Source organism: Drosophila novamexicana, unplaced genomic scaffold (genome assembly GCF_003285875.2).
Source record: "Drosophila novamexicana strain 15010-1031.04,08,12 unplaced genomic scaffold, DnovRS2.1 tig00000960-arrow-arrow-pilon, whole genome shotgun sequence".
Taxonomy (NCBI): Eukaryota; Metazoa; Arthropoda; class Insecta; order Diptera; family Drosophilidae; genus Drosophila; species Drosophila novamexicana.
Window position 1 is genome coordinate 399,196 of NW_020824833.1, and position 26,340 is coordinate 425,535.

Sequence of the window (26,340 nt, forward strand, 5' to 3'; positions counted from 1 at the left end):
GCATCCCCTAGGGGTATATCTAAACAAATAGAAGAAAAACACTTAAATCTATTTATGATTTTTTTGGCGACCTTTGATTTTCCAATATTAAACCCTCAAAAATAAAAATGTTAAACTATAAGACACATAACACTTCACATCTTCGGAGAATTGGTAAAAACTTTTTATTTTTTCTAAAAAGACTAACCACAAATTAAATTAAATTTCAGTTTGTGATTGCATGAGTGATGTTTTAAACAACATTTTTTAAGATATAGTGTCCGCAGCCAGTTATTAAAGAATCCAGCTATGGGAAATAAAAAAAATTTAAAGGCAACAACACTTACATATGTGTACAGCATACACTAGCTGGCCTTACCTGGTGAAGGTTTTTAGTCCAAGCTTTAGACATCATTTCCATCCATACGTTCAAAATTTCAAAAGGTTTCTAGATCTAAAAGGTTTTGAGAGGGACGCGTTCATACGTACCACATTCTCCGCCAAATTTCCACAGTTGTGGGTTTAATTTCCAAAACAGATAAAGCACATATTGAATATATTGTTATGCAGAGCTTTGGAAATAATTGTGAAGCCGATCGGATTTAATCTAAAACTTCGTCCCTAGTTCCTTTTAATATGAATTTTTGCCAGAAGGCGTAGTTTTTGCGAAAAATCTAATATACGTCTCAGTTAAATTTCCTTAGAGATCTTTGCAAATGAGCTTACATCCGAAACGTTGCTCATTCAACCTTTGGCCATGCAAGGATTAATGTACGACATTTTTGAAAATGTACGACATTTTTGAAACTTAAAACTTGGTCCAAAAAATCGTTGATCCGCTTTTTCCAACAAGGAAGCTTGGATTCACGAAAAGTGTCTCAAATTAATTTTTATAAAGATAGAAAAGGTCTACTTTATTTCAAATCATCGATGTCTCAGCCGTTGAATTTTGAAACTTTTTCAAAAAAGTAATTTGTTAAAGCAAGTCTATTATGCTGCAGCTGGCGTTGAAAATAACTTTTGCAGCTACATTTTGTTTCATACATATACGTTATTTCAGCGTAAGTAACGCAAATGTAGCCGATGCATACAAATTTCAGCAGAAAGTGACTGACGTTTTTGGCACAAATATTGTTTGTCACCTTTGTATCGTGTTCATACAAATAATGAAATCAGTCGAGTACTTGTAATCTTGACTTCTGTTGTGGTCGTGTGCTAGTGCACAAGAGACGTTAAAAGCTCAAATCAGAAATATACGATTAATCCATTGAATCATATTGAACGATCCCAAAATGGCAATGTCAACTGAGCGCGAACATCACATGTTACAAGAATGTTTACACATGAATAAACTATCCGCGCGATGGATGCCGCGACTGCTGACACTTAACCATAAGCGCAACCATTTGACAACTTCAAAGGAGTGCATGGCGAAGTTCAGTCTCAATCCAAACAAGTTTTTACGTCGTTTCGTTACCGTATACGAAACTTTGATCCATCAAAACACACCAGAGACCAAGGAACAATCAAGACTGCGGTTTTCTTCGGGTGAACGTGCCTCAAAGAAGGCCAAGGTGGGTCTGTCGGCAAACAAGGTTATGGCCACAGTTGTTTTTTTGGGATGCACGTGGTGTTATTTACGGTGATTCATTTCAAAAGGGGGAAGCGGCTACCAGCGAATATTATTTAGGGCTTAGCGACAGATTTGATATTTTCATTTGGATAATGAAAATGGGCAAGAAAAGAATTTACGTAAAGAAATCATTTGTCGGTCGAACATGTTTTTATTTTAGGTTGAATGTCAGTTATGATTTTTACATATACAAAATATATGCCCGATTATATGCTTTTCGAATATTATTCGTTTTAACCTAAAATTCTTGCAAACATATTGTCTTGTAGTCTGCCATTCGTTGAAAACCTATCGTACTCCAAATATTGATTCCAATTTATTCATGCTCAAACTTCACAAGCGTTTTAGGAGGACGATGCAAGTCTTAAACTATGGCGGAAAATAAAAGGATAGTCACATAGGACGATCTCCTGGAAATTCTACTAAAAAAACGGCCTTCGAGGTAAAAAAAATTAAATAAAATATATAAAATCAAATAACATACAATTTCCAAATGTTTTCGTTTCGACAAATATCAATCAAATAGAGTTCAGCGAAAACTGGATATTGAAACACTGAAATTTCACCAAGCCCCAATTTATGATGAGGAAAAAGCCCAATTAGGCATTGAGAAAATAATAAATTGAAATGAGTTTAAATATACGATGCAAATACAAAATTCCAATCGTTGTATTTAGTTTAAATTTCGAGGAAGCAAAAACAAATCAGTTGACGGAACAGCCCCCTTACCCACATTGGTTTTCTGTAAACAAGGGCGCGAATTAGCAAAATGGCGAATAAGGTGTTTAAGCTCGTTTTCTAAGCCTCTCAATAATGTGTTAGCTGCAATTTTAATATTTGCAGCACCTCTTCTATCCCCATCTGCATTATTTAACTTTTGTAAATAGTTGGTCCATCATCCATCTCCCCTATAAGTTCTTGGCAAAAATTTTTTAGGCTGTTGCGCAGGCCTCAGATATCACTGATCATTGTAGCTTGTGCGATTGTTGCCACAAAGGCACTTGGAATGCGGAATTCACCTATTCAAATTGTTAAGCCCAAACGGTTGAGTAACTGAATATGCTAGTGAGGATACGCACTACAACGCAATCAATAAAAAAACGGCAAACGCGACTCGAAACTAACGATTATTACCACACAGAGCATTACTTCAAGAAGACCTGTACGTGTACTAAATTGAAGAGCTCAATAAAAATTCAAGAGATGGGTACAGCTGCACAGATTGTGTAAGTCTAATCCTGTCTGCGGCCCGCTACCCGTGTGACGGACTGACGGACTGTCGGACTGTCGGACTGATAGACTTAGTGGGCATTTGCAGCCATGAAGCGGAAATTTTGGGTGACTGGTAAACAGGCCAAAGAGATTCGCGAATGATCCATACGCCAAAGCCTTCATGCATTTGTACTCAAAAGGCGGCTGCGATTTGACTCAAAGCTTCGGCTCAAACACAGCTGCCTTTGGCTTTGACTCACTTTCGTTTTTTAATTTTTGAGTGCAACGTCACAGTCAAGGCGTTAAGCGAGTGACGCCAACAGCAGCGTCCGCAACAGCTGCTAGCGTCTGCTGCTCAGCCGCTTAGCGTCTAGTGGTGCTTACTGCTCGCTGCTGGCGTCGCAGTCACTTGTTCGGTGCGCCGCTTTGTTCGAGCTTTAGTCGCTAGTGTATGATAAAATCACGTTAGTAATCAATTGCAAGCCCACCAGCCAAGACCGCATAACCAGCGCCAGTTGCAGAAAGGTCCACATAGCCAAAAAAGTTTTAAAACGTATAAATAAAACCATAACCAAAATATATTATTTAAACAACAAAAACAAAGCTTCGACGTAGTCGTCTTACCCGTCGCTTATACCCGTCGCCGTCGCACCAAACGTGAGGATATAGCCTAGGCATATATACAATACATAACACTGTTTATAGTCGAAAAGTCCACTACGGTTTTTTGAGTTAGGTTAAACCAAAAAACACTGCAGCTAATGCAAATGCAAGTGCAACTACAACAATAACAGCTGAGAAGCCGACAAAAAAGTTGCAACTAGCGCAAATTCCTCAAGTTTCGTACTGCAAATCAACCCCAATATATGTAAACAAAACTAAAACAAAACACGCTAAATAACAAAAACACAACAAGAAAAACAAACAAAAATAACGAATGAAACGTTGTAAACTTATGACGAAATATTAAACTGAATGTTTTTTTTTATATTAAAATATTTTTAAATTTTTTTGTTTACACTTTTTTTTCTGTGCTGTGCCTATTTTTTGGTGAAAATCGAAACAAAATTAACGCGTGTGTTGAACTGTTTTTGTTTTCTGTGCTTAAGTATGAACTTGTTTCTTTTTTGTTATGTTTGTTTTTTTTTTTTTTTTGGTATACTTCGTTCTCATACAGGTGGACATATGGTATAATTAGACCTTGGAATACGCATATGCGTAACAGACAGGCACGACACCTAAATCAATCTAGTCATGTCCATTAGTGCCAATACGGGCACACTTTTCAATCTGATCAATAAATATGTAAAGCAAGAATTTAACAATTGCATGTTAAGAAGAGAATCAGAAAGTTTCACAGCATCCGCTCGTTGAGGAACACAGCGTGCGACCGATATTTACGATCGGACAATCTCTGTGTTTAAGATTAGCCTAAGATTGAAATTTTTTCAAAGTAATTTCATTTATATGTTTCCAGTATTAGAAGTTAACTTTAATAGTTGAATAGCTGGATTTAATTCATATTAAGGTTGTCTGAGCATAGTTCAACATAAAATTATTTAATCTCTAATACTGGGCTTTTTCTTTTGAAATCCACGATCGTGCCATGGCACGATCGCATCATTATACAATTTGCTTGATCTAAGCAAGGCTGCTGCTTTAATTGCAACTCGTTATGCATAAGTTAGTACTAGAGATCCACTAAATGACAATTTTAGATGTGTACGTGGACAATGACAGGAAGCAGCGGCTTCAGCATTAATTCGAGACCTCAGATCGCGCCAAATTCATACTATGGCAAAAGTTTGCAGCGTCATTTGCGCTCCGTGTCATTTGAGCCACTCCCCTATTGCACAATCACCTTCAGGCATAACGCTACTGAGACTTCATTTTCTGATTTCTTTTTTACACTGTACGCCTTTAAAATGGGTGAAAACAGTTATAATACTTAGTGTTCAGCAAATGTATGTATAAGGATCTAGGAAACTATTAAATTGAGACTTTAAATTTTGATAAGTGTTCGTCGTATATCGTACGAAGTCCAAATTTGTTTTTGCTTGCTAAATCGATAAATATCGATTACAAGTATCTTAGCAAATCGGGGATATTGAAAGCGCAAAATACTAGAAATGTTGTTTGCAGGTTCTATCGCGTACACAGTAAAGAAGATTTGATTAGAATCGAATTGTTAACAGCAAATCTATTCAGTAATGCTTCCTATAGACTGCTGCTGCGTAAACTACGCAGCTCACCGCGTTCGTGTTGCTTATATATTTGTAAAGTGGAGATAAAACAAAAGTTACAGTTGCTCTGAGCTGAGCACAGGTTGGTTCTCGTTAGGGTACTTACGGCTAGAACACTCTATCTTCATTTTTTGGATACTCTTTTCTGGAAAACATTATAAGATGTGTTTTCAGTGCTTACCAATCATTAAATATTATGCTGGCCTTTTATAATTAATGCGCATACAGTTATTACACAATGCCATCTGATTTTATAGGTCTTTAGTAATCATAATAATACGCTGCATATATTTATTTATATATAGTAGTAATGGCCAAATGCCAGATCTATATTTTGAATAGTTTCGAAATTACCAAAAGTAACTACTACAGACAAGGTGAAAAGTAAAAGCAAGCACATCCAAGTCTGCCACCACTGCCAGATGACATAACTATACAACCCAAGACGTCAACCGGGCTGCGTTGTCTGTTATTGCCGGTTTCTGACAGCTCTCACAGTTAACACTTCACACTGTCCAGTTGGTGATGACAACCTTCACTCTCCCTTTCTACACCGCCCAGTTTTTTCGGCGTTGGCTTCTCTATCTCTCGAGCTCTCTGTCTCTGTGTGTGTCTCTTACCTCTTTTTTATTTCATTTTGTTCGTTTTCATTTGGGTTTTTGGCGCTACGCCTTACTTAATAGTCGCTGACCGTTGGCCGTCATTGCATGTTACCATGCACAGCTAATAATAAACTAATAAAAGTGTCTTCGTATATAGTATATCGTATATCGTATATCGTATATCGCATATAGCAGTCCCCAATAGATGAGTTGTCTTAGTGACCCAGTCATACAGGCAACTGAACAACGAGGATCCGGGTTCGAATTCCGGTCCAATGTACGGATGTAACATTATGTTAGTCGAAGGCCATAGTGAACATTGCTACTGGAAAACTTCGGTTTATAGTTGCTTTTAGTGACCTGTTTAAGTATTAAGCTACGAGTTAACGTTAGCTGGCTGAAAGACACGTGTATACAAGTTGTTTTTTATCACAATGGCTTCTCAATTTTTTTTCGAACAAGTTAATTGCTATAATAGCTACCCTGATCTCAATGTCACCTTCTTTTTATCTGACCGACAGCAGTTAGCGTCCATTATTTTATTTATATTTCAAATGTATATTTATTTCTATCGTATTTTGTTCAATCAATTTCAATGTACTTTTTTAAGTATAATACATTTTTTGGCTTAGATTTGTAGCCATTATTATGAGTTAGCAAGGGCAATCTTCATAGCTTATATAAGTATATTTTCATCGTAAACTTAAGCTACAGTTTTCGGGATAGACACTGTTGTTTTGCCTCATTTCGCACAGTTTCAATCTGTATACTTCCCTTTCGCCACCGTCTATTTAAAACTTAAGCTTTTCCATTTTGTTGATTTCCAGCTAATTTCCTAAAACTCAGCTTAAAAGCTTACACGCTCACAAAAATATCCATACACACACACGCACACTCGCTTAACGCTGTCGACGTCGCTGTCGCTGTCGCTGTCGCCGTCGATGCCTCTGCTGACGTCTGCGCTGTCTAAATAAAATTACATAATTCTTATTGCAGCGTTTTGTATGTTGTTGTTGCTTTGGCTGTTGTGATTTATAAATTGCTTTAGCCGTTGTTGTTGTTTCTCTGTTGCTATTGCTGTTTTAGTTGTTGTGCACACTTTCCACACATAATGCGCATTACTCATACGACATGTTGCCCAAGAAAGGTTCAATATTCAAACTTGACACACACGATAAAGAGATTCCTAATCGAGCTACAAAACAACATGGGCCGGGCGAATTCAAATATCCACTTTATATACACAATTAAAATTACAAAAATCAGTGCCAAATGGGCGGATTGTATCTGCTAACCTTGGCCCGACCCCCAAATACAAAGCAAAAACTGAAACACTAATATTACTCTTAGAAGTTATAAGAAACAAATGGGGGTTTCGATAGTGTCCGACTAGGGTATACTCTATAATCAACACCGAGCTACCGTTCGGCCGTTCGTTTGTACTTTCTATGATAAGTATATATATGCAGATTGAATAACTTTAGTGCAAAACGTATAGGGCTTAAATACATACTCGCATACATAAGCGCTAGAATATACCTCTAAAAGTATGTGTATTCAAATTTGAATAATAGGGCCGGCACTCTAAAAGTCAAATTTACTGGATCTCTGTATACCAATAAAAAATCATAATAAGTAAATTTGCGCTTATTGCTCTTATTTTACTGAGATATGCACAAACAAGCTTGCTTCAAAATTAGAATTTGTCGATGTTTAGAGAGATGCCGAAACAAGTAAACTCATTCTAGGTATTATAAACGATATTACATATTTCGAAAAACTCCACTTTCTAGCTCTTTTAGTTTCCAATATATCAGATGGGCAAATTAAAATCGTTAGATTGACTTCGCTTGACGTTCTGATCGAGAATGTATACAGTTATATATTTTGCATCCTTTTTTAATCGGTAAATGCGTGAAATTGCGTGAACCTGTGAAAGCGTGCGGACGGCAACATTTTGTATTTTTTATTCGATCTGTATAAAACTAATTAAAGTGTTTTATTTAAATTTGTTTAACTTTCTCAAAAAAAGACAATATAAGAAACAAACATTTCGGGCCGGGCAAAGCCGCGTAACACCAGCTTATTTAATATTTAATGAGTGTGCCCATGTATGCATTTCTATCTTGTAGGTTCTCCAATGCACTACACTCTTAACAACAAAATGTGGCAGCCGAGCACACAGCACATCCTGACGCTGATCCTCTGCAGCACCCTTTGCCTAATCAGCGCGAGTCCTCTTCCACATCCCGCAGGCAATCAGGAATTAGATGTGCTTCAAATACCTTTGACTAACGGAAAGGTAAGTCCAGAACAAAATCGATAAAATCAACACGTTTCGACCCTTAGTTTCTAAGGCAAGTGTCCGAGCAGCACTGCACTGCCTGCGGAAAAATGAAGGAATTATGCAAAGTTTTATGCCAATACCTCTATAACAGGGAGAATAGACGTAAGTGACCAAAACTATATATACTTTATGGGCTCCGAAAACTGAAAAGTGGAAGATATACTGTAGCCAGATCCAGATCGATGACCTGGCATAAGATGGCATCCAAATGTGTGCTAATTCCAAAGCCCAAGCATATGTCTGCAATAATAAGTTTTTTTTCCCCGAGATTTGCCCAAAAGGCCGTTTCTTAATCGATATTTATCGATATTAGGGAAGTATAAAATATGGAAAAAACACAGTTTAACAAAAGTCAGCAACGTGTCTGTTTACATGTATATTTTTGTATTTGTACACAAATGTACAATAATTATTATAAATGAATGTTACTGAAATTGGAAAATTTCCCGATTCCACCTCGCACTTTGGTTCTAGACGTAGGGCAAGGGCATTTGATTGTCCGCAAGGATCTTGTTAATTTATATGCACGTGCATGCTGTTGCATTGTGCAAACGTTGAACATACCGAATTGCTCACTACAAAAGCTTGTGCTACTGTTTTGTAAACTTTTTTGGCAGATCTCCACTCGGATGAGAAGGCGAGTAATTTAGGGAGTTGCTTGTCCAACGAGTTTGTCAAGCTGGCAGCAAATTTTCCTTTTACTTTTTCGGTAACAGCTGGAACTGTAGAAAATTCAGGTCTTGGGGTCTGTAAGCCGATAAAGTCGAAAACCTGTGTGACCAGTTTGGCGCAGTGGACAACACCAATTGCAAGGAAGTTGGCACACTAGTCACCAGTTTCCATGGCACACTCTAGACCAGGCATGTTGGCCTGGCTTAAGTATTGGCCCAATCCACTCAAGCCCCTCTTGAAACGAATTTAATTCCATGCGGCTAGCTACGTGTCTGCCTATATGCCTATATCCATGTGCAATCTCTTTATTATTTAATAACTCCCAAAAACATAAAGAATTACGAGTCTTTTAATAGATTAATGTTGTTTCCATATAAGTTAAACAATTTAATTGCACCTCAAATTCGCTTCAAAAAGTTGAATAACGAAATCACACAAATTAACTGCCAGCGGATATTTTTGCATCTATCAAAGCCAACTGCACTCTGTTTCATAGTAAGCGTAGTAATTAACACCTGGGCCACAATATAGTTGCTTGTTATGTGCTGATTTGTTACCCAAAATTACCAAAGCAATCATCAAAATATGCCAACCTCTGTCAGAGCAATCAAAAACAATCAAATCAAAGCTCTAACTCCGCAGCAATATTCTTTATACTTTGTGCAGAAGCGAATGTGGTCACGACGCAGAAGGTGAGCTCACCCAAACTATATTTTTCAATTGTAATTATTTTTTTCAAATTATATTTAAGTTTGCCGTGTGACTATGTGATATGTACACAGGCTCATACACACACACACAGAAGCGCATCTGCTTACTTCTTTTTTGCTCAATATGTACTATTTCAAGTCTCTAGCCCTTATAGTTTCTCAAATCTACGCATTTATCAAGACGGACAGACTGACCATTATCGGAGCTTATAAGAGCTAGATAAGTAAATTGTTGCTTCTTGTACTTATAAGATACAAAGATTATGTATATATCACTTTTAAAATACCCCCCTCCCTTCTGACAAAAATTAAAGGATTTCGATATCGATGTTTTTCGAAACGAACAGAATATATGACCTCTATGAGGTCGGAGATGCTTTCTTCTGCCTTTCACATACATTCGTATAAAACCATTTTACCCTTTTAATCCATTTTCAATCGTCAAAGGTGGTGCCATATTTGGGCCCTGAAATTTTATTAAGGATCGGGCTATAAGCACCAAAGATATATTCATATGTACTTAGGGCTGCAGCTCATATAATGTGTGTGAATGATGCTCGCAGTTATCGAACACATATACATGTATGTGTGTGTAGTTTATCTATAAACTTTTTAATTGATGATACTTAACCCCGCACCCAGCAGGTTATCTGCTAGTCGGGCTCTGCTGGCTGGATCACGCTTACTTCTTTTACCTTCTTTTAATTTCTCCGACTATTAAATGATATTACAACAACAGCTACAACGGAAATTGAAGCGCTGTGGCTTTTAAACGGCAACAGCAGAACCCGCAGCAGCAGCTGCTGCAGCAAGTCGAGACCAGACAATCACACAATTTCCTATGTGGGATTGCCCCCAGCCGACACAGACGCGTCTAGTTTCTCAGCAACTGCTCATGGTTGCTACAGCTGCCTTATATAATCTCTCAGTTACTAGCTCACAAACAAATACACATCACACAATACTCGTTGTGCACGGCGGTGGCAACGGCAATTGCAATTTGTTGTTACCGTTGTAACATGTCGGCAGTACGCAGTAGCAGCAACTAGCACGCAACTATTACTATTGTTGCTGATGCTGCTATTGTTATGGCAGACAATTTGTTGGTAGCTGCATTTCCAAGTGGCAAACGAGACGCGCTTGCTAGTCAGTCATTAAGTCAAAACTACTTGCAGTTGTAGTTTTCGAGAGTACAAAAAATGAAAACAAGACTGCTCCAGTATGTGTGCCCGACTAGAAGATACCTTGGAGCCAATGCCGAACTGTCATTCAAGTTATTCTAGATTACATCTACACAAGCATGTACACCGCTTTACACTCAGATTACGTTCCAATATTAGAAATTTATTCTTGACCACATTGGTGTTTTTATTATCCGATCATTATGATGCAAAAAAAAAAAAAAAACAAGTAAGAGTTTCTAGTCGGGAGCTCCCGACTCCCAGGGAATACCTTGAACCCTCTTATTCCAGCACCAAATGCAGCTCGCGCTACGCGCTCGTTTAGAGTAATAAAGATAAATTAAAAAAAAAGTTCCCTTGGCAGGGTTCGAACTCGTAACTGACAAGTAATGCACTTGCTGCTGACTCTACTCAACAGCAGAACTCGCAACAGACAGCACCACTTGCTATGCCTTTACTCAACAGCCACACCAATAATTAAGTATTATTGAAAAAAAACGAAGTAAAATAGCAGCACAGCAAGCAATCGCAATTGAAATGCTGTTGATAGAATTCGATGCAGACGCGCATGAATGTGTGTACATGTATACAGAAATGCTTGGAATTTGCGACCCATCCAATTGCGCAGTGTAACATAACTTTGGTTTTTTCTTAACCGATATTAATGAAATTTTCTACAGTATATTATTATTGTATTATTGACAAAAAGTCAATTGCATTTAAATTGTGGCTTAAATTGGTGTGCAATACAGGTTAGGTTATTAACTTGATTTACAGCTCTAGGGTGGTAGCGGGGAGGTGGCGATACGTATAAAATGAAATATACTTGACATATACATAATATTCTAGAAGCAATATATCAAGTTTAGTGACTCTAGCTTTTCTTATTTACCCAATTTGCTCAATAAACAGGATGTCTATATCGATTTTTATCGATTGCTTGGGAACGGAGTAAGTTATCGATTATCGGAAACAAACTCGATCTACTGCTAAAGTCTATAGCTCTTATAGGTTCTGATATCCTTGCGTTCGGACAGACGGACAGACGGACGGACGGACAGACAGACAGATGAACATGGTTAGATTGACTAGGGTATTGATGCTGATCACGAATATATATAGTTTATGGGGTCGGAGATGGTTCCTTCTGCCTGTTACATACATTTGCACAAACATTATACCCTTTTTATTTGCATCCAAATGTATATACATACCAAAACCTAAGACTATGCCGCCAAAAATATTTTGGAATTGTGTATACTATACGACAGTCTGGATATATTGTTTGATGTTCTTCTAAATATACAAATTTCAAGTTATGGTTGAAAAACCATCTTTTAAAATCTATATTAATGAATAATTTAGATGTGGCAAATAAATTTTCACATTTGTGAAGAATTGCTTTTTGTTTTCTATCCGATTAAATTATTGATTAATATCGATTTTATTATCATGTATATATAAAGGGTCAATAATGTTTTTCAGAAATCTTAAATACCAGCAACCATGCAGCTTACATATCCTTATCGTATTCCTTATCGAAATCGGACCACTATATTATCACTAGATTAAAAGAAAAATAAGTTGTACAGAAAACTTTTCTGTTATTGTGGATAATTGGTCGGATGTCAAGCGTTTATATAATATGCTATCTATATAGCTATAAAGTTTTTGGGGTTCCGAAAAAAATCTTTTCTTTTATATTCTTGTAGAGAAAGACTTCTCCAACCCGAAAGAGTATAAATATTCGTGACGATTTATCCATTTCCATCCCTCCGTCTGTCTGTTTTTTTACAATGTTGTCGATTATCCCGAAAAAATTTGAATTGGTCCGCCTCTCTACTACAGGCAGTGCATATGTAGGAACCTTCCAGATCGGACCACTATATCACTTTTATAAACACACACATGAGAGAAATCTCCTTACATATGAGCAAAACGGAGAGCCAAATGTCTACTAGGATATTGTATATTCGGCGTGTTGAAAATACTCGTTCTTTCTTGTTTTTGTTTTATATTTTGTGACTCTCTTGCATTTGCATATGTTAACATATTAAGTTGGTTAAGGTCAAACCACTTATCGAAGCAGACACAGATTAATGTATATATTGGAATTTATGTTAATGCGCTTAGTGCCCATTAGATAAGATTTAATATCGCCAGAGTGCCAAAGATAAAATAAATTGATTGTCTCTATCGCTGCACATTACTACGACCATTTCAACACATATTGATGCTGGGATTTCAACCCTGACCCCCATTTTCAAGCTGCACTAATAATATCAAAGTTTATTGTTGTTTGTTTTCATTTATTTTTGGTAATATTTAAGTTTTGCAAATCATAATTAATTTGTAAAACCTAAACAAACACCAATCGAAAATTCGTTTTTTTGTACATCCAGAAAGAAAGGCTAGTTACAGTGCTCTAATAGGGAATACCAGACATGAAGATGCCCTGATCCTTTATCTACCAAGGCCATAACTTTTTACCGAAACCCCAAGTTTTATACAACAAGTTTTTCGACTTATTTGCTTTATTAAAAGCAAACTAGAAATTCTAGATCTACGCACTCATACTCATACACGAACTATCTTAATGCTGACCGACCCTATATACTAACTATATACTACCTTTTGTGGTTCCAGATTCATCCTTCTGCCTGATGCATGTAATTGTTCAAACCATATACCCATAAAAATAGGCCAGGTTTACCTTACAATTTTTGCAAAGAATTGCCTAAAGTGTTAACGGTTTAAGTGTATGTACAAGGCAGAAAGATGTGATCGCATTATCACGTATATGATATGTAATTTAAACAATGTTCATCTGTCAGAGCGATTCTATTAGCATTTCAACTTGAAATTTGAACTAAATAGTTCACTTCCCCTAACATTTAAAAAAAAATATATATATATATTTTTTCAAAGCTACACACATTTCCATGTCATATTTATGCCTTACTAATTTTATTAAGATCAGACCGAAAACATTGAAGTTATTCAACAAGTTGCGCAGTTGGCCGCGCTTTTGATATTCATATTATGCTATATTTAATGATTTCAAGAATTCAAAGCGTTATGTCAAATACGAAAATATTATACTGATCGACTACAGCGTTTACGATAGATCGAATATTTCGTTTACGTTTTTTTCAAGTCTTACATATTTTTGTTAATACATATTTCGTGTTGTTGTTGTTGTGTGAGGTTTGTGGACTGCTATTGTGAGCCACTTTGCTTATTTTCTGCGTTTTTGTTGTATTTATGCTTCGTAACTCTATACATAAACGTGTTTGTCCCCACTGACTGACCGATTGCCTGATTTGTGACCAATTAAAAGCCCAAACCAAAAGAGCTGGAAAGCTGAAGTTCTAACTTTGTGCAATGGAGGTGGACGCTAAGACGGGTTTTTAAGGAATGCCTTCCCTCTCCCAACGGCCTCATCTCATGCACAAAGCTTTTTCTTAAAATTAATCTGAGAGCTGTTTCAAAAAAAATTTCTTCTTGGTGAAAACGGGATCAAAAGTTTGGTTGGTGAAGCTTTAAGTTCAAATTCAGTTTCAGTTTTCACTTTTCGAAAATTAGTGTAAAACGGCATGTACACTATTCGTAAAATTCAAGATGGAAAACGGTTGTATATTGTGAGTCGTAAAATTTGAATTTTCACAAAGATGTTCCCTTTAATAGTTTTTCGCCATTTATTGCGAATAGATTTAGCGGGATTTCCAAATCTGTTTATTGGTAATCCATTACAAAAGAAATTGTAAGCTTCCAAACGGTCATCGCCTTTGAGATGTTAGCGTAGCTCTTAACATTGGTCCTTAAACATTCAACGGCCTTAGTTTACACATTGCAAAGCAGTCAACAAACTAGTTAAATGCTAACCAGCAAACCAATTCCAAAAAAATTAAATATTTTGTCTTCCCCAAGCGTCGTGCACACCGTCTTAATAAGTATACAGTATACGTACATAATCACAATGAGACTACCCAACGCATTAATGCATAGGCTAGTTAAAATGCACAGTGTTATCTTTAATAAGATTGCCTGGAATATACTACTAAGTTTTAATTGTACGCGAGTGAATTCAGCCAATTTGAAATTCATTAAACAACTTTGGGCCGAGAGTTATTCCTTCCCTCGTTAAAACTTAACAATTGTCGCACTTAGTTGGCAAACTGCTTAAATTTGATGGATCATTAAGAGTGAGAGGTGACGATGCACTATAGAGCGTGGATGGCGGATTGGAGCTGACAATGGCAAAACAGTTTGCTGTCCAAACTAAGAAAAGTTAGTCTTTCTTTATAGCCGTTGCTGTGGTTGTTGCCGTTGGCATTACCTTCCGCCCGTCTATGCAGCGACTTCCGCACTGACTTTTGAGACAAATAAGCACACATAACAAAAACAACTATCCCGGCAATAATAACAACAGCGATGGCGTCTACTAATTCTAATATGCCAGACTAGGAGATACCCTAAGCCCAGCGCCAAGCGCCAATATTCTAGCTTTCTTCTACATGGGAAATGCATTCATGAAACATGGCATTCAAACGTGTCCATTCAATAAACTACAAGCCCTTCGGTATTTGAAATTAGTTTTTCCAATTTTAGGGAAATGTGGTATAAACAGAGATGTATATGTTATACAATACGAGAACCCACACACAAAGCTTGGAGTATTTAGCTCAGAAAATCTGCGGAATTTGTCTAAAAATCAATAGCAACTAATTTTATGGAAATAAAAATAAATCATAAGACTTGCGACAAGTCTAACTTTTGTAGGGTCCGAGATCGACGTGTCCATACAGACGGGCATGGCTAGATCGACTCAGCCCATCGTCCAGATCAAAATATCGATAAGTATTAAATTTGTGACTTGGCTTTGAGTTTAGTAAGTGTGTGTGTGTACGAATATGATATGGGTAAGAAAGTATTGAAGAAAGTTAGATTGTTTGTAGAGTTTGCAAAGGTTTTGAACCACGAGCCGGGTGCAGGGTGTCTCCTGGTCGTGCACTTCTATGTAATGCACTTACTTGCGAAAAAGCTTCGCAAGAAATCAATAATTTGCAAAATAGCAACCAAAAGTCTAATTTTGATTTTTCGATTTGTGACTTTTGAGCTGTTATCACAGTAACTGTCCAGGCTTGGGTTTAGGAAAATATCGATATAATCATTTTTGTGGGACGAAGTTTTCCAATTTACCCGAATGTAAATTCCAAGTTTAAAGTCTCTAGCTCCAAGAGTGGCGAATGCATATTAGATTTTTGATGATTGCAAATGCATGAACTATTGTAATATTAGGTAAGTGCAATTATCGTTGCTTGCAGTGACTGTCCAATGGTCATTTCAAATGCCTTCACTAAAAATGTTTTTATCCAATATTTTCCTAGACTTAGCTAAATCACAGTTAAGATGACCTTTTACAACTTGTTGTATAGTCATTTAACCAGTATCCCTCTCTGTCTTTATACCTGTGTCTTTCTTTTTCTCTCTCTCTCTCTCTCTTTCTCTCTCTCTCTATCTATCTGTCTGTCTCTCTAACTCTCTGTGTCTAACTTTTTGCGGAAGCTGTGCAAGTTTTAAACACCTTTTGTTGTCCAAAATGACTTCAGTCTATTGAGGGAGCATAAATAGAGCTGAGTGAGTAAGAGATTAAGGCCGAGTTCATCAGGCAAACAAAAAGGGAAGTCCTAGTCGGCGACTTAAGGAGAATTCAAAGCCCACCAGCAAAATGGAATCAGCTGAATGCGAGCCTTCCCCACTTTAGCGATAACTAGCTTTAAAACTATCAGAAGTTTCCAAGCTTTCAAGCTATTATTGATAAATGCATGATACACGTCTCGAACTCTTTTAGTTAACGAAATATGCTCAAGGATGAACGAAAGAAGCTATAAATTATTTTAAATGCATTTTATATTCACAACACAAACTTCTCTGGCAAATTTGGGGAATACAGTTCATATAGTATCTCCGACCGATGCGATAATTCAGACGGAGAAAGTTTTTGAAATGCGTGCGCACATTTACGCAACTTTATGATACCCAGCTTCACATATTCTTAATGGGTGCAGGGTAAGGGCACAGCTCTATAACCAGAATTTTAGCTTGGTATTTCGAATATTACCCAATTTGGGACATCTAAATTGTTGATAAGTGCAATAAGCTTGTAACAAAAAAAATAACATTTATACTTCCATACTGCTTACGAAAAGCTCGACATTAAATTAAGTAAATAGATAAAATAAATAGCACAACTAAAATATAAATAGATTTGCATAGCTGCTTGCAGTTAGAGATATATCAGCTGTGAGGCAAGTTATGGATGGTAGTGTACATGATTTCGGTCAGAAGTGTATGCGCACTTGAAGCGTGATTACAAATGGCAGGTACACAAAGACGAGATCACCAACTCATTGCCTCATTGTGCAAAGTGAAAGTTCGTCATTTGTTGAGTTGCTGGTGGGTAGTTATCTTTGGGATTTGCTTACTCATTGCGGTCAGTTTTGAGCCGCGATTTAAATTTGTATTTCAGTGCCACTTGAATTATGTAATGTATAATATTTGAGATTTGTTCATTTCGTTCATTTCAGGAAATCGATGTCTTGACACTTGGCGCAAAAGATCAAGATCAATTGATAGCCGATCGCAACAAAAGAACTATTGGACTGCTGCGCGAACTATTCCCCGACATAACAAAGGTGCGTATAAAAATCGAAAATACCTAGAATAGAGGAGCCCCAGAAGCAGTATATCAGTCAGGTTAGGTGCGAAACGTCCATATTGATTTATATATTAACATAGATACACCCAATGAACCCATTTAGCTGTTCGGAGCGGCATACAGCTCTGTTTTTGTTAATTGTTGTATTGCCTGAACATTTCCTAGGAAATCAATATGCAAATCAATCGTCTAGCCAATAATATACTGCAACGCGTTGGGCCTGTCGTCTTGGGCACAGTTCTAAACCCCGCCTTTGCGAGAGGTGCTGCCCGCAAAACTAGTGCTGATAATGATACAGTTCTACCGATTGATACTGATTATGAAAGCCTACCCGAGGAGCTTACCAACTTTAAGCCCGAAGAAGACTTTGACAGCAATCAGAAGGACAACTAAAATAGCCCGTAGAATATGAAGCGCTAGCATATTGGCATTTATTTAAAATTCCGTCAATTAGTTGATTATCTCATTTACCCAATCAAGCTGCATGCCTCAATATACTCGTATCTTAAACTAGACCTATGCCACTCCACTTGCCAGTAGATTATGCACGTATTCAATTCCCTAAAAACCACCATGATACCGCCCACCTACCTATGCATGCCACCTGCAAAAGCTCGTCTTATTTAAATAATACACGAAACCAAAACAAATCCAAAGCCAAACCAATTAGTTATTTAAAGCACATTGAATTCAACTACACACACATCAAACAATTGGCCAATCACAATGTTGCAGTACACAAATTTTTAAAGCGCCCCAGACAATCCACTACAACAGAAGTACCGCAGCAAGCACCAAAAAACAGCACCAAGTCAAAATAAAAATAAACATCAAAACAAAAAACTATATCATCTCAACATCGCAGCAAATCATGGACGCAAAAAACAGAAAACCAACAACAACAACAACAACAACAATAACAACAAAATTCATCATATCAAGTCATGATGGATTAATGGAAGCAAGCCTGTCACAGTTTTTTGCATACCTCTCTCTCGTTCTTAGGAAATCGACTCGATTGTTAATCGCATTATAGCTCAAGTAATACGCGTAGCCGGGCCAGGTCTGCTAAATAGCGTTCTAGCGGGAAATCGCGGCAGTGGCGGTGCGAGGGGCAGCACGACACCCTCCACCAGCTTTGATGCCGATTTTGATGACGACGGCTTTGCCGATGATGATGATGATGATGATGTATCGCCTGCTTCTGCAGCACCAACGCCAGCCTCTGATGGGGCTTTAAACAGCGATGACAACGGCTCGCGGGTCAAAATAGATTTGCCTACACTTGCCCCAGATGCAGAGACATCAGCGAACAAAGTGAGTGCGCGTAAGAGCCAAGCCAATGTAACTGCATCAACATTATCCTCAATATCAACAAGTACCACCACCAGTCCTAGTCCCAGCCCAAGCCCAACAACAATCGCCACCAAAACATTAACAATAGGGACAGATGTGCCCTTCGAGCTGTTGTCACGCTTTCTGGGCACTGAGCCAACAAGCGCAACAGCAGCAACAACTGCAACTGTTGCAACTGAAATGCTAGCAACAACAAGAGAAGTGACGAGTGTAACAACAACCACTGATAATTCCCAATTAGCACCTACCTCAACATTCACTACCTCCACCCAGTATCCTCAAAACAAAGACAACAACAATATCATCGAAGAACCACAATTACTTACAATTATAGCCGATATAAATCGATTATTAAACTCTACCAATTATTTTATTACAACCAGAGATAATTTAACAACAACAACAACAACAACAACAACCACATCTTCAACAACATCTCTTGCACCGCCAACAACAACAACAGTGGCGACAACAATTGACAACCACAACATTACGAAACTATTGCCCGTCTATGATTAAAAGCAAATGAGACAGATATAGAGCACTAAGCAAATTTGCGCTAGTGCATTACAAGAACATCAAGAAAAAACATCAAGAACTGCAAGCAGCAACCACAACAAATACAACAGTGCTTCAGGCTCCATTCAGCTAACATTTCCTGTTTCATTAACGATAAATACATTTATAATATTTAGGCAGACAATGTTGTTTCAGGGATCGGTTTTAAAGATAGTTTAGTCAGAATCGCAATACAAAAAACATTATTTTCCTTTAATAACTTAAGCTATTGGTGAAAGCAATTAGTTGTGAATTAACTTATCATTAACATTTATAATAGCCCCAAAGTTTTTTTGCTCATTTGCCAAATTCAATATGTATGTGTAGTCCTAAGTCAGTACCCATAATGAGCCCAGTCCGCAATATTAATCCGCCCAAAATTCTAATTACAATACGATAAAAGAATTAAATAAACTAACCATTCTCTAAACTGTACCCAATGCACACGCACCGCAATCCACAACAATCCAACGCAAACCGCACTTTAAATTGAAACCTGGTTGTTGTAGCAAATCGATGAGCAAGCGAACCGCATCATCTCCAAGCTGCTGCGAACCTTAGGCCCAACTGTTCTACGCACCGCCATCCAGGGCAATAGCGCGAATGCGGCACGCGAAACCTTCGATGCAGACTTTGATGATGATGATGATGAGGAGACCAAGAGCGACACCACCGCTGGCAGCAGCGGAAGTGGCACACGAGTCACAATTGAACTGCCCACCTTTGAGCCCGACAATGAAAACGAGGTTGATGCAAATGAGAAGAGCAGCAGCATCACGACCACCGCATCCAACAGTGACGCCACCACAGAGGGCGCCACTCGTCGAAAGTAAAATGTGCGTGTAATTTGCTACAACAACTAAGCGATGCATTCAAAATTACCATATAAATTGGCACAACTTTTAATCTATATTAAATTTTGTTCCGTGTTTTCAAAACAGCTACGAAAATTGGCAATACTACAACAACAACCAAACACAAAAATATTAACCGCGCCATTCACAGTTACTTGACATCCGGCAAAATAGAAAATATACCATAAACAAAATTATATAAGATGTTATTAATACTGGCACTTTTATGCAATTCTGTATTGTTCTAAAGGCGTATTTACTGAATTCAAAATATTCTCTGTCGCTATCTCTCGAACTATCCCTTAACAGTGTGAATGTTTCCATTTTCATTTTCTATTACTATCTCTTCCTCTCCGTCTCTATCTCTCTCTCTCTCTCTCTCTCTCTCTCTCACTCTATGTCTCTTTGTATACGTATCTATCTATGTCTCTCCTGAAAAAATTTGTTTATGTATTTTTACGTTCCTTTCCTTAAAATAATAGGTGATTTTTATATTAACATTTAACTTGTATTAATTGTAAAAGTCGTTGTGTGTATTTTCTATATTTTTAAAAATACAAAATTACTGTTAATTGTTTGACTTTGCTGAGCTCAAATTTAGTGTTTAAGAGTGTAGTCAAAAATTATATTTCGTCCTCGCTCAAGCCCAATGAGTGAGTGCACTATCAACATTCATAATTCATGGGTGCGTTCACGTATTTCACGACCGTATTCACAACATTCGCATGAGCATACATTGCGTTTATGAGTGCAATCATGATAGTATTTAGTATTCGATTATTCAACTGTTCCACAGGGTATTCACAATGGATTTCATTCGTTCGCATTTTCGGTATCATTAAAACACGCATTCTCAACTCGAATTCTGTCGCAGGCAATTACTTTTCGTGCTCCCAATTTCTACTGCATGCGTTAAATAATTCCTTTGAGGTCAGAGAAATTTGCTTTGTTCGATAAAGAGCTTTTTTACAACTAAGATAAATAATCTTAATTTTACAAAATAGTTTTTTTTGAAAGTTTTAGACGTGTTTGTACAATATACAAATTTCATCTCCTATATCTCTAGTTTGACTAAAAATTCCAATTTCCAACTTCTTGTAGACAGTTAAATCTATTCTTGTTTTTTACCATAATGTATAAATGTTGTTTTTCGATACGAGGGTGGTGCGTTTTTTATTAATTAATTAACGTAGAGCTAACTAATGTCATTAAAATCAAGTTAGGTTTTTAGTTTGTAACTAACTATATTCTATACCATCTGATAAATTGTCTATTAGCTGTAAAATCTTTTACACAGTTTTAGAAAGGTTCTTTTAGTTTCGCATAGAGATGTTCTGTGTTATTGGAAAACCAACTTTTTCAGCACAATATTTGAAAGCTCTCTCTAACATTTTCACTCTGTCGCTGCTCTGATATCCAGGGTCTAAGCTTAGAATTTATTGGTATTCTGCAACAACACTTGCGCTCTTTCGTTTGTGCTTTCTGTGGCGTTAATATTCCTGTATTGATTGCTCATTTATCTATCTGCCTTTGATTTCTTTTTTGTTTATTTTGAATCTTTTTTTCTTTATTTTCATGTTCCATTAAACCGATTCGATTTGTGCAAATAACTAAAAACAATAATATAAACCTAAAACAACAAAACTGAAAAAAATGATATAAAATCTGTATATCAAAATCGAAAATCTCTTTCGCAATGATATCATCAACTGCAATATCAAATATAATAATCAATATAATTACGTTATAAATCGAAAATATTGTAAAATGTATACAAAAATACACCAATTGCATTTGTGCACGTGCATTTCTTCATCACCAATTAATCAATCAAATATTTGAATGATAAAATCGTATACGAAACTGGCCAAACCCGTAACCCATAATGCCAAACAAAATTTGGAACAATCCCTTAAATAACAATAATCTCCTGCCTAACATTATGTAATCGAAAAATTAACACACACACACACATTGACCAATGACCGATGTCACTTTGCCTACACACAACACCGAACTCTGTATTCATGTTACTTCAAACCCACCACATACACATATTACACACAAACAAATACCAATGCATAAACTTAACACTACGCGTACGCTACATTGCGCCAAATCCTGTGTTACGCAAACCAATCAATCCACCGCAAACCGCAACTCGCAACACGCATACACTGAATCCAAATGAATCACACATACCAAATGCACATAATCAACTCCAAATTCGAAATTCTTTACAATGCTACAAATGCCCATACAAATGAAATCCGTTGCAACGATTCTGCGACAAATTCTACGGGCAAACCAATTCCGATCACAGAACGGTGCAACCGATACGAAAATCGATCTATCGGCTATTAATAAACAACTTGAGGAAACCATAAGAGTTGCGCGCCAGGTGAAAGAAGCAGAGGCAGCAGCCGCTGCAGTAGCCCAATCGCTAAGCTCACCTGTGGCCCAGGCTCCCATTCCTCTCAAGTCCAACGAACCCATTCAGCTGAGCTTTAACAATGAACTGTCAACGGTTAATACCGGTAGCAGCAGTAGCAGCAGCAACATTGGATCCACCGATGTCAAAGCGCTGAGCACTAACGATTTGCAGCTATCAGAATCGAAATCCCCGGCCATAGATGAGTTGTCGTTGGACTCTGTGGAAGATACTGCCGATCTGGATGATCGCAACAAGAGGTAAGCGGCAAACCCCACAACAAATTCAGTTATAACATGAGCCACAAAACACAATTGGCCAACTTATCACATCACAATTATTACTGTTCATTAAATAACGAAACACAATTTACAGCACGTGTATACAAAGAGGTTATTAAGCCGATAAAATAAAAATTATATTTTTTTTCGATTGAATTGTGTACAACCTGAACCCATTTAAAATCGTAAATGAAATGTACAATGGTTTTATGCAAATGTGTGTTACAGTAGGTAGGAGGTTTTTTCGAGTCCATAAAGATTGTACAGTCCAAATCAGCATCAACAGCCGTGTCGGCAAAGCCCTGCCCGTTTGTCCGTATGAATAAACGCGTCCAACATGGAAAGTTTAATGGCGATAGTCTTAAAGTGTTTAACGTTCTTTAAGGTCCTTCAAAACTGCTACTGTTCCCTTTTTTTTTTTTTTGTAATGTACTTGTTAATGTTAACTATCGATACTACAATCGCATAATATGTCGTTTGATTTTTAAAGTTCATTTAAAAAAGAACTGTACAAATATTATTGTAATTAATTGTTTTTATACAAATGCTCTACTCTCATAGATGGTTTCTATTGGGGCTATATTACTATCATATAACCATGTTTATAGAATTGGTTTGGAAACCGAAAAAATATATTCATCCAAAAGGCAAAGTTTTGGCCAAATTTTCATATGGGATTTATGCGACACAGTAGTCCGGCGCGACATAAGGAAAGACCTATGAAGTGACATAACGATTGCCTTAGACTGGGTTTTGTTTGACAGACAGTCCGACATGGCTACATCGAAATGGCCATTTGTGTAAGCGAAGATATTTCCTTGTTTTCCACTATTTGGTATACAATAATAAAATCTTTTGCAAGGATATAAAAAGCTTTGCAACGAATATTTCAATTCCCATTCCCATTCGTACTTTGTATTATTCGTTTTAAAAAAATAATTAAGCTGTCGCTTTATAGCCAAAGTTGTTGGCCGATTCTAGTCAAACAAAACAATAAATACAAACATAAAGAAAAAGGACACTTGCAGAGAAGCCATAAACAATTACCAAATTTACAGAAATATTGGATTTTTGCACAAACACATTAACCCATACACATTAAAATTATTCCCAAGAGACTCAACTAATTACACACTTCTGTTCACGTTTCCCCCACCCTTTCAAAATGCACTCGAACAAACATAAGTAATTTATTTAAAAGGTTCCTGAGTTTCGGAGGAGCTGGTCTGGCTGGCGGCTCAAGCGGCGGCAGTTCGGGAGCTTCGCCTAGTGGCAACAGTTTGGGCGGCGGCGGCGGCGGTTCCGGTAACTTTTTGCTGGATGTGGTGCGCGTGAGTACAAGATAAGCTTAAGTCCTTGCCGCTGCCTGCTCACTATCCTGGCCTATTCGCATAGCTTTTCTCTGGCAGTGTGCAGACCCAGCAGGGCGACGAGGCCGCCAATAGCGTCGGCGGCGGCTCCAGCAGCAGTAGCACAGATGACACGGATGCTAGCAGTGACAGCACTCGTACCGCAGATGGTTACACCGAGGGTATTCCCGGCCCAGTGACACGTCTCGTTGTCTTAGCCAATCGAGGTCTGGCCAATCTGGTACAAGACTTGATATTGGTAAGAATTTTCAATGGTTAATGGTTTGACTTGTGTGCTATTACAACTTTCTGTCAATACCCATAGCGTGTTGCCGCCACGAGCGAAAAGTTTGTGAACTTCAAGGCCAAATTGATAACGGCGCTGATATAATCTCCCTTGGCCACATCCTCACGTGCCCGTTTTAGTCAAGTCAACCCAATTGTACAGAGTCAACGCAGCCAACTGCACGCCCACATACACACGCGCACAAACACTTGATACTCTTCCACCATCACATACACTTTATAATGTTGTGTTTTTTTTTGACAATTGAAAAAATCCACTTTTTAGCAAAATTTCTAATCTTTATGAATATATACTCAACTAAAAACTCTAACTAGCGCAGGTAGATAAAAATTTACATCAAAATTTGCAATACAAAAAAGCGAAAAAAAAAAACACTTTTTATTTATTTTTTTTTTTTTTGTACGAATAAAAAACGAAGAAAATACCCAGACATATAAAAACACGATAAAATCAAAAAAATCGACAAATGCAAAACTTTCTTGCTTTATATTTTTCTCTTACTTTTACTATGGCTTCTCTTTTGTAAATATTTTGCTTAAACTCTACGAACATTTGCAATTTTCCAAAAATGTCCCTATATACAAATGTTTTTGTTCACTTAAAAAAATCATGACTGTGGTGTTTTATTTACTATTATTTTTAAAATCTAATATTATATAGTCGAAGTAAAAAATATACAAATTTTTATAATACATATGTCTTGCTTTATTTCATTCCTTATGACCACTTGTTGCTCAGAAAAGCGCCAATCAATCATACAAAAACATACAAAAAATTATAAGAAATCAAAATTTATTGACAATTTAAATCAGTTCATGTTTATCCACATACATACAATTATTTTTAAAAACAAACTGTTTATAACGAAAACCTTTTTATTTACCCATAAGAAAATGTGTTTCTATGATTTTTAACAGCTTAAGTAAACTTTTACATGTATATATAATAAAAATGTTCACTTAAAAAACACGTTAAATTATTTTGGTTGTTGAATAAAAGGCGAATTACAGAAAAGTGCAAAGTATAAAGTAACTTGAAAATATTATAAAACCTTTAAACCTCTCCGCTGCGTTAGGACTCGCCTCCTCATTAGACGAGCATAATGATTGCCATCGCCTCATGGCGTTACGTTCCACGGGAAACTTAACTATTTAGCACAAGTAGAACGAAATTCTTGCGCTTGGCTAACATTAACGTGGTTCGCTGTGTATATAACCGATCGTCAAGAAATATATATAAGACAATAACAATTTTAATATTGTGACTTTCAATTGGAAATTGTTCTTATTTATTTATTATTTATTATTATTTTTGGCGTTTGGCAGTATAAAAAAGTAAAATATTAAATTCTATTTATTTAATTTTAATCAATGTGTATACTAAACGTGAAACTATTGGTTAAATTAAGAGACACTTACTTTTAATACCTGAGATATAAGGTCAGCGGATAAACAGCCTTTGCCAAAGGAAAAATAGCGCGTTCAACGTCAGCTGGACGATGTAAACCAAATGTACCATATCCGATCGACTCCTGGTGTTGGTACCACAAGAAATGTGTCAACGACGCGCGCAAATGCCGTAAGCCGACTTAACATACGTATAGGGAAAAACGCATTTCCTTGTCCCTTGGTCTGCGAAGAAATTTTAACTGGACTTTTGTGTTAGCTCAAGTCAACTGCTATATCACTGAATGCGACTTTCTATGACCTTGCGATTTACTTGTGGACATTTAAAAAAAATTTAGTCGATCGCGCTACAGTTCTGGAAAGAAAATGTTCTGAAGCACGAAGCAATATTACACAAATTATTTCGGTATACGGTAAATATGCACAGATATTGCATGAAGTCGAGGACTTGGCGACGATCAGCTCTAATGGGCAACCAAAAGGTCCTAATGTGACCGA

The 26,340-nt window shown here is 37.0% G+C and overlaps 1 protein-coding gene across 7 annotated transcripts; it reads left to right on the top strand.

The window, feature by feature from the left end:
- The first annotated feature begins 3,315 nt into the window (after positions 1–3,315).
- LOC115765263 (cell wall protein DAN4) lies at positions 3,316–25,672 on the top strand. 7 transcript variants are annotated; one of them, XM_030708748.1, is made up of 7 exons: positions 3,322–3,481; positions 7,802–7,971; positions 17,170–17,277; positions 22,392–22,759; positions 23,967–24,111; positions 24,176–24,388; positions 24,455–25,672. In XM_030708748.1, the coding sequence occupies exons 2-7, from the start codon at positions 7,810–7,812 to the stop codon at positions 24,518–24,520; spliced, it is 1,062 nt and encodes a 353-aa protein (XP_030564608.1). In that variant the 5' UTR covers positions 3,322–3,481; positions 7,802–7,809; the 3' UTR covers positions 24,521–25,672. The 7 variants fall into 7 exon arrangements, with proteins under 7 accessions (XP_030564604.1, XP_030564608.1, XP_030564609.1 ...); XM_030708749.1 differs by having other exon boundaries at positions 23,982–24,111; positions 24,455–25,671; XM_030708750.1 differs by lacking the exons at positions 22,392–22,759; positions 23,967–24,111; positions 24,176–24,388; positions 24,455–25,672 and adding exons at positions 18,306–18,617; positions 19,040–19,075.
- Positions 25,673–26,340: the final 668 nt, after the last annotated feature.

Excerpts from the sequence above, each read along its gene's own strand:
- LOC115765263 (XM_030708744.1), top strand. The coding sequence starts at position 7,810 with ATGCACTACACTCTTAACAACAAAATGTGGCAGCCGAGCACACAGCAC. Across the intron at positions 7,972-17,169 it reads TACCTTTGACTAACGGAAAG|GAAATCGATGTCTTGACACT; the intron begins GTAAGTCCAGAA and ends CGTTCATTTCAG. Across the intron at positions 17,278-18,305 it reads TATTCCCCGACATAACAAAG|GAAATCGACTCGATTGTTAA; the intron begins GTGCGTATAAAA and ends TCTCGTTCTTAG.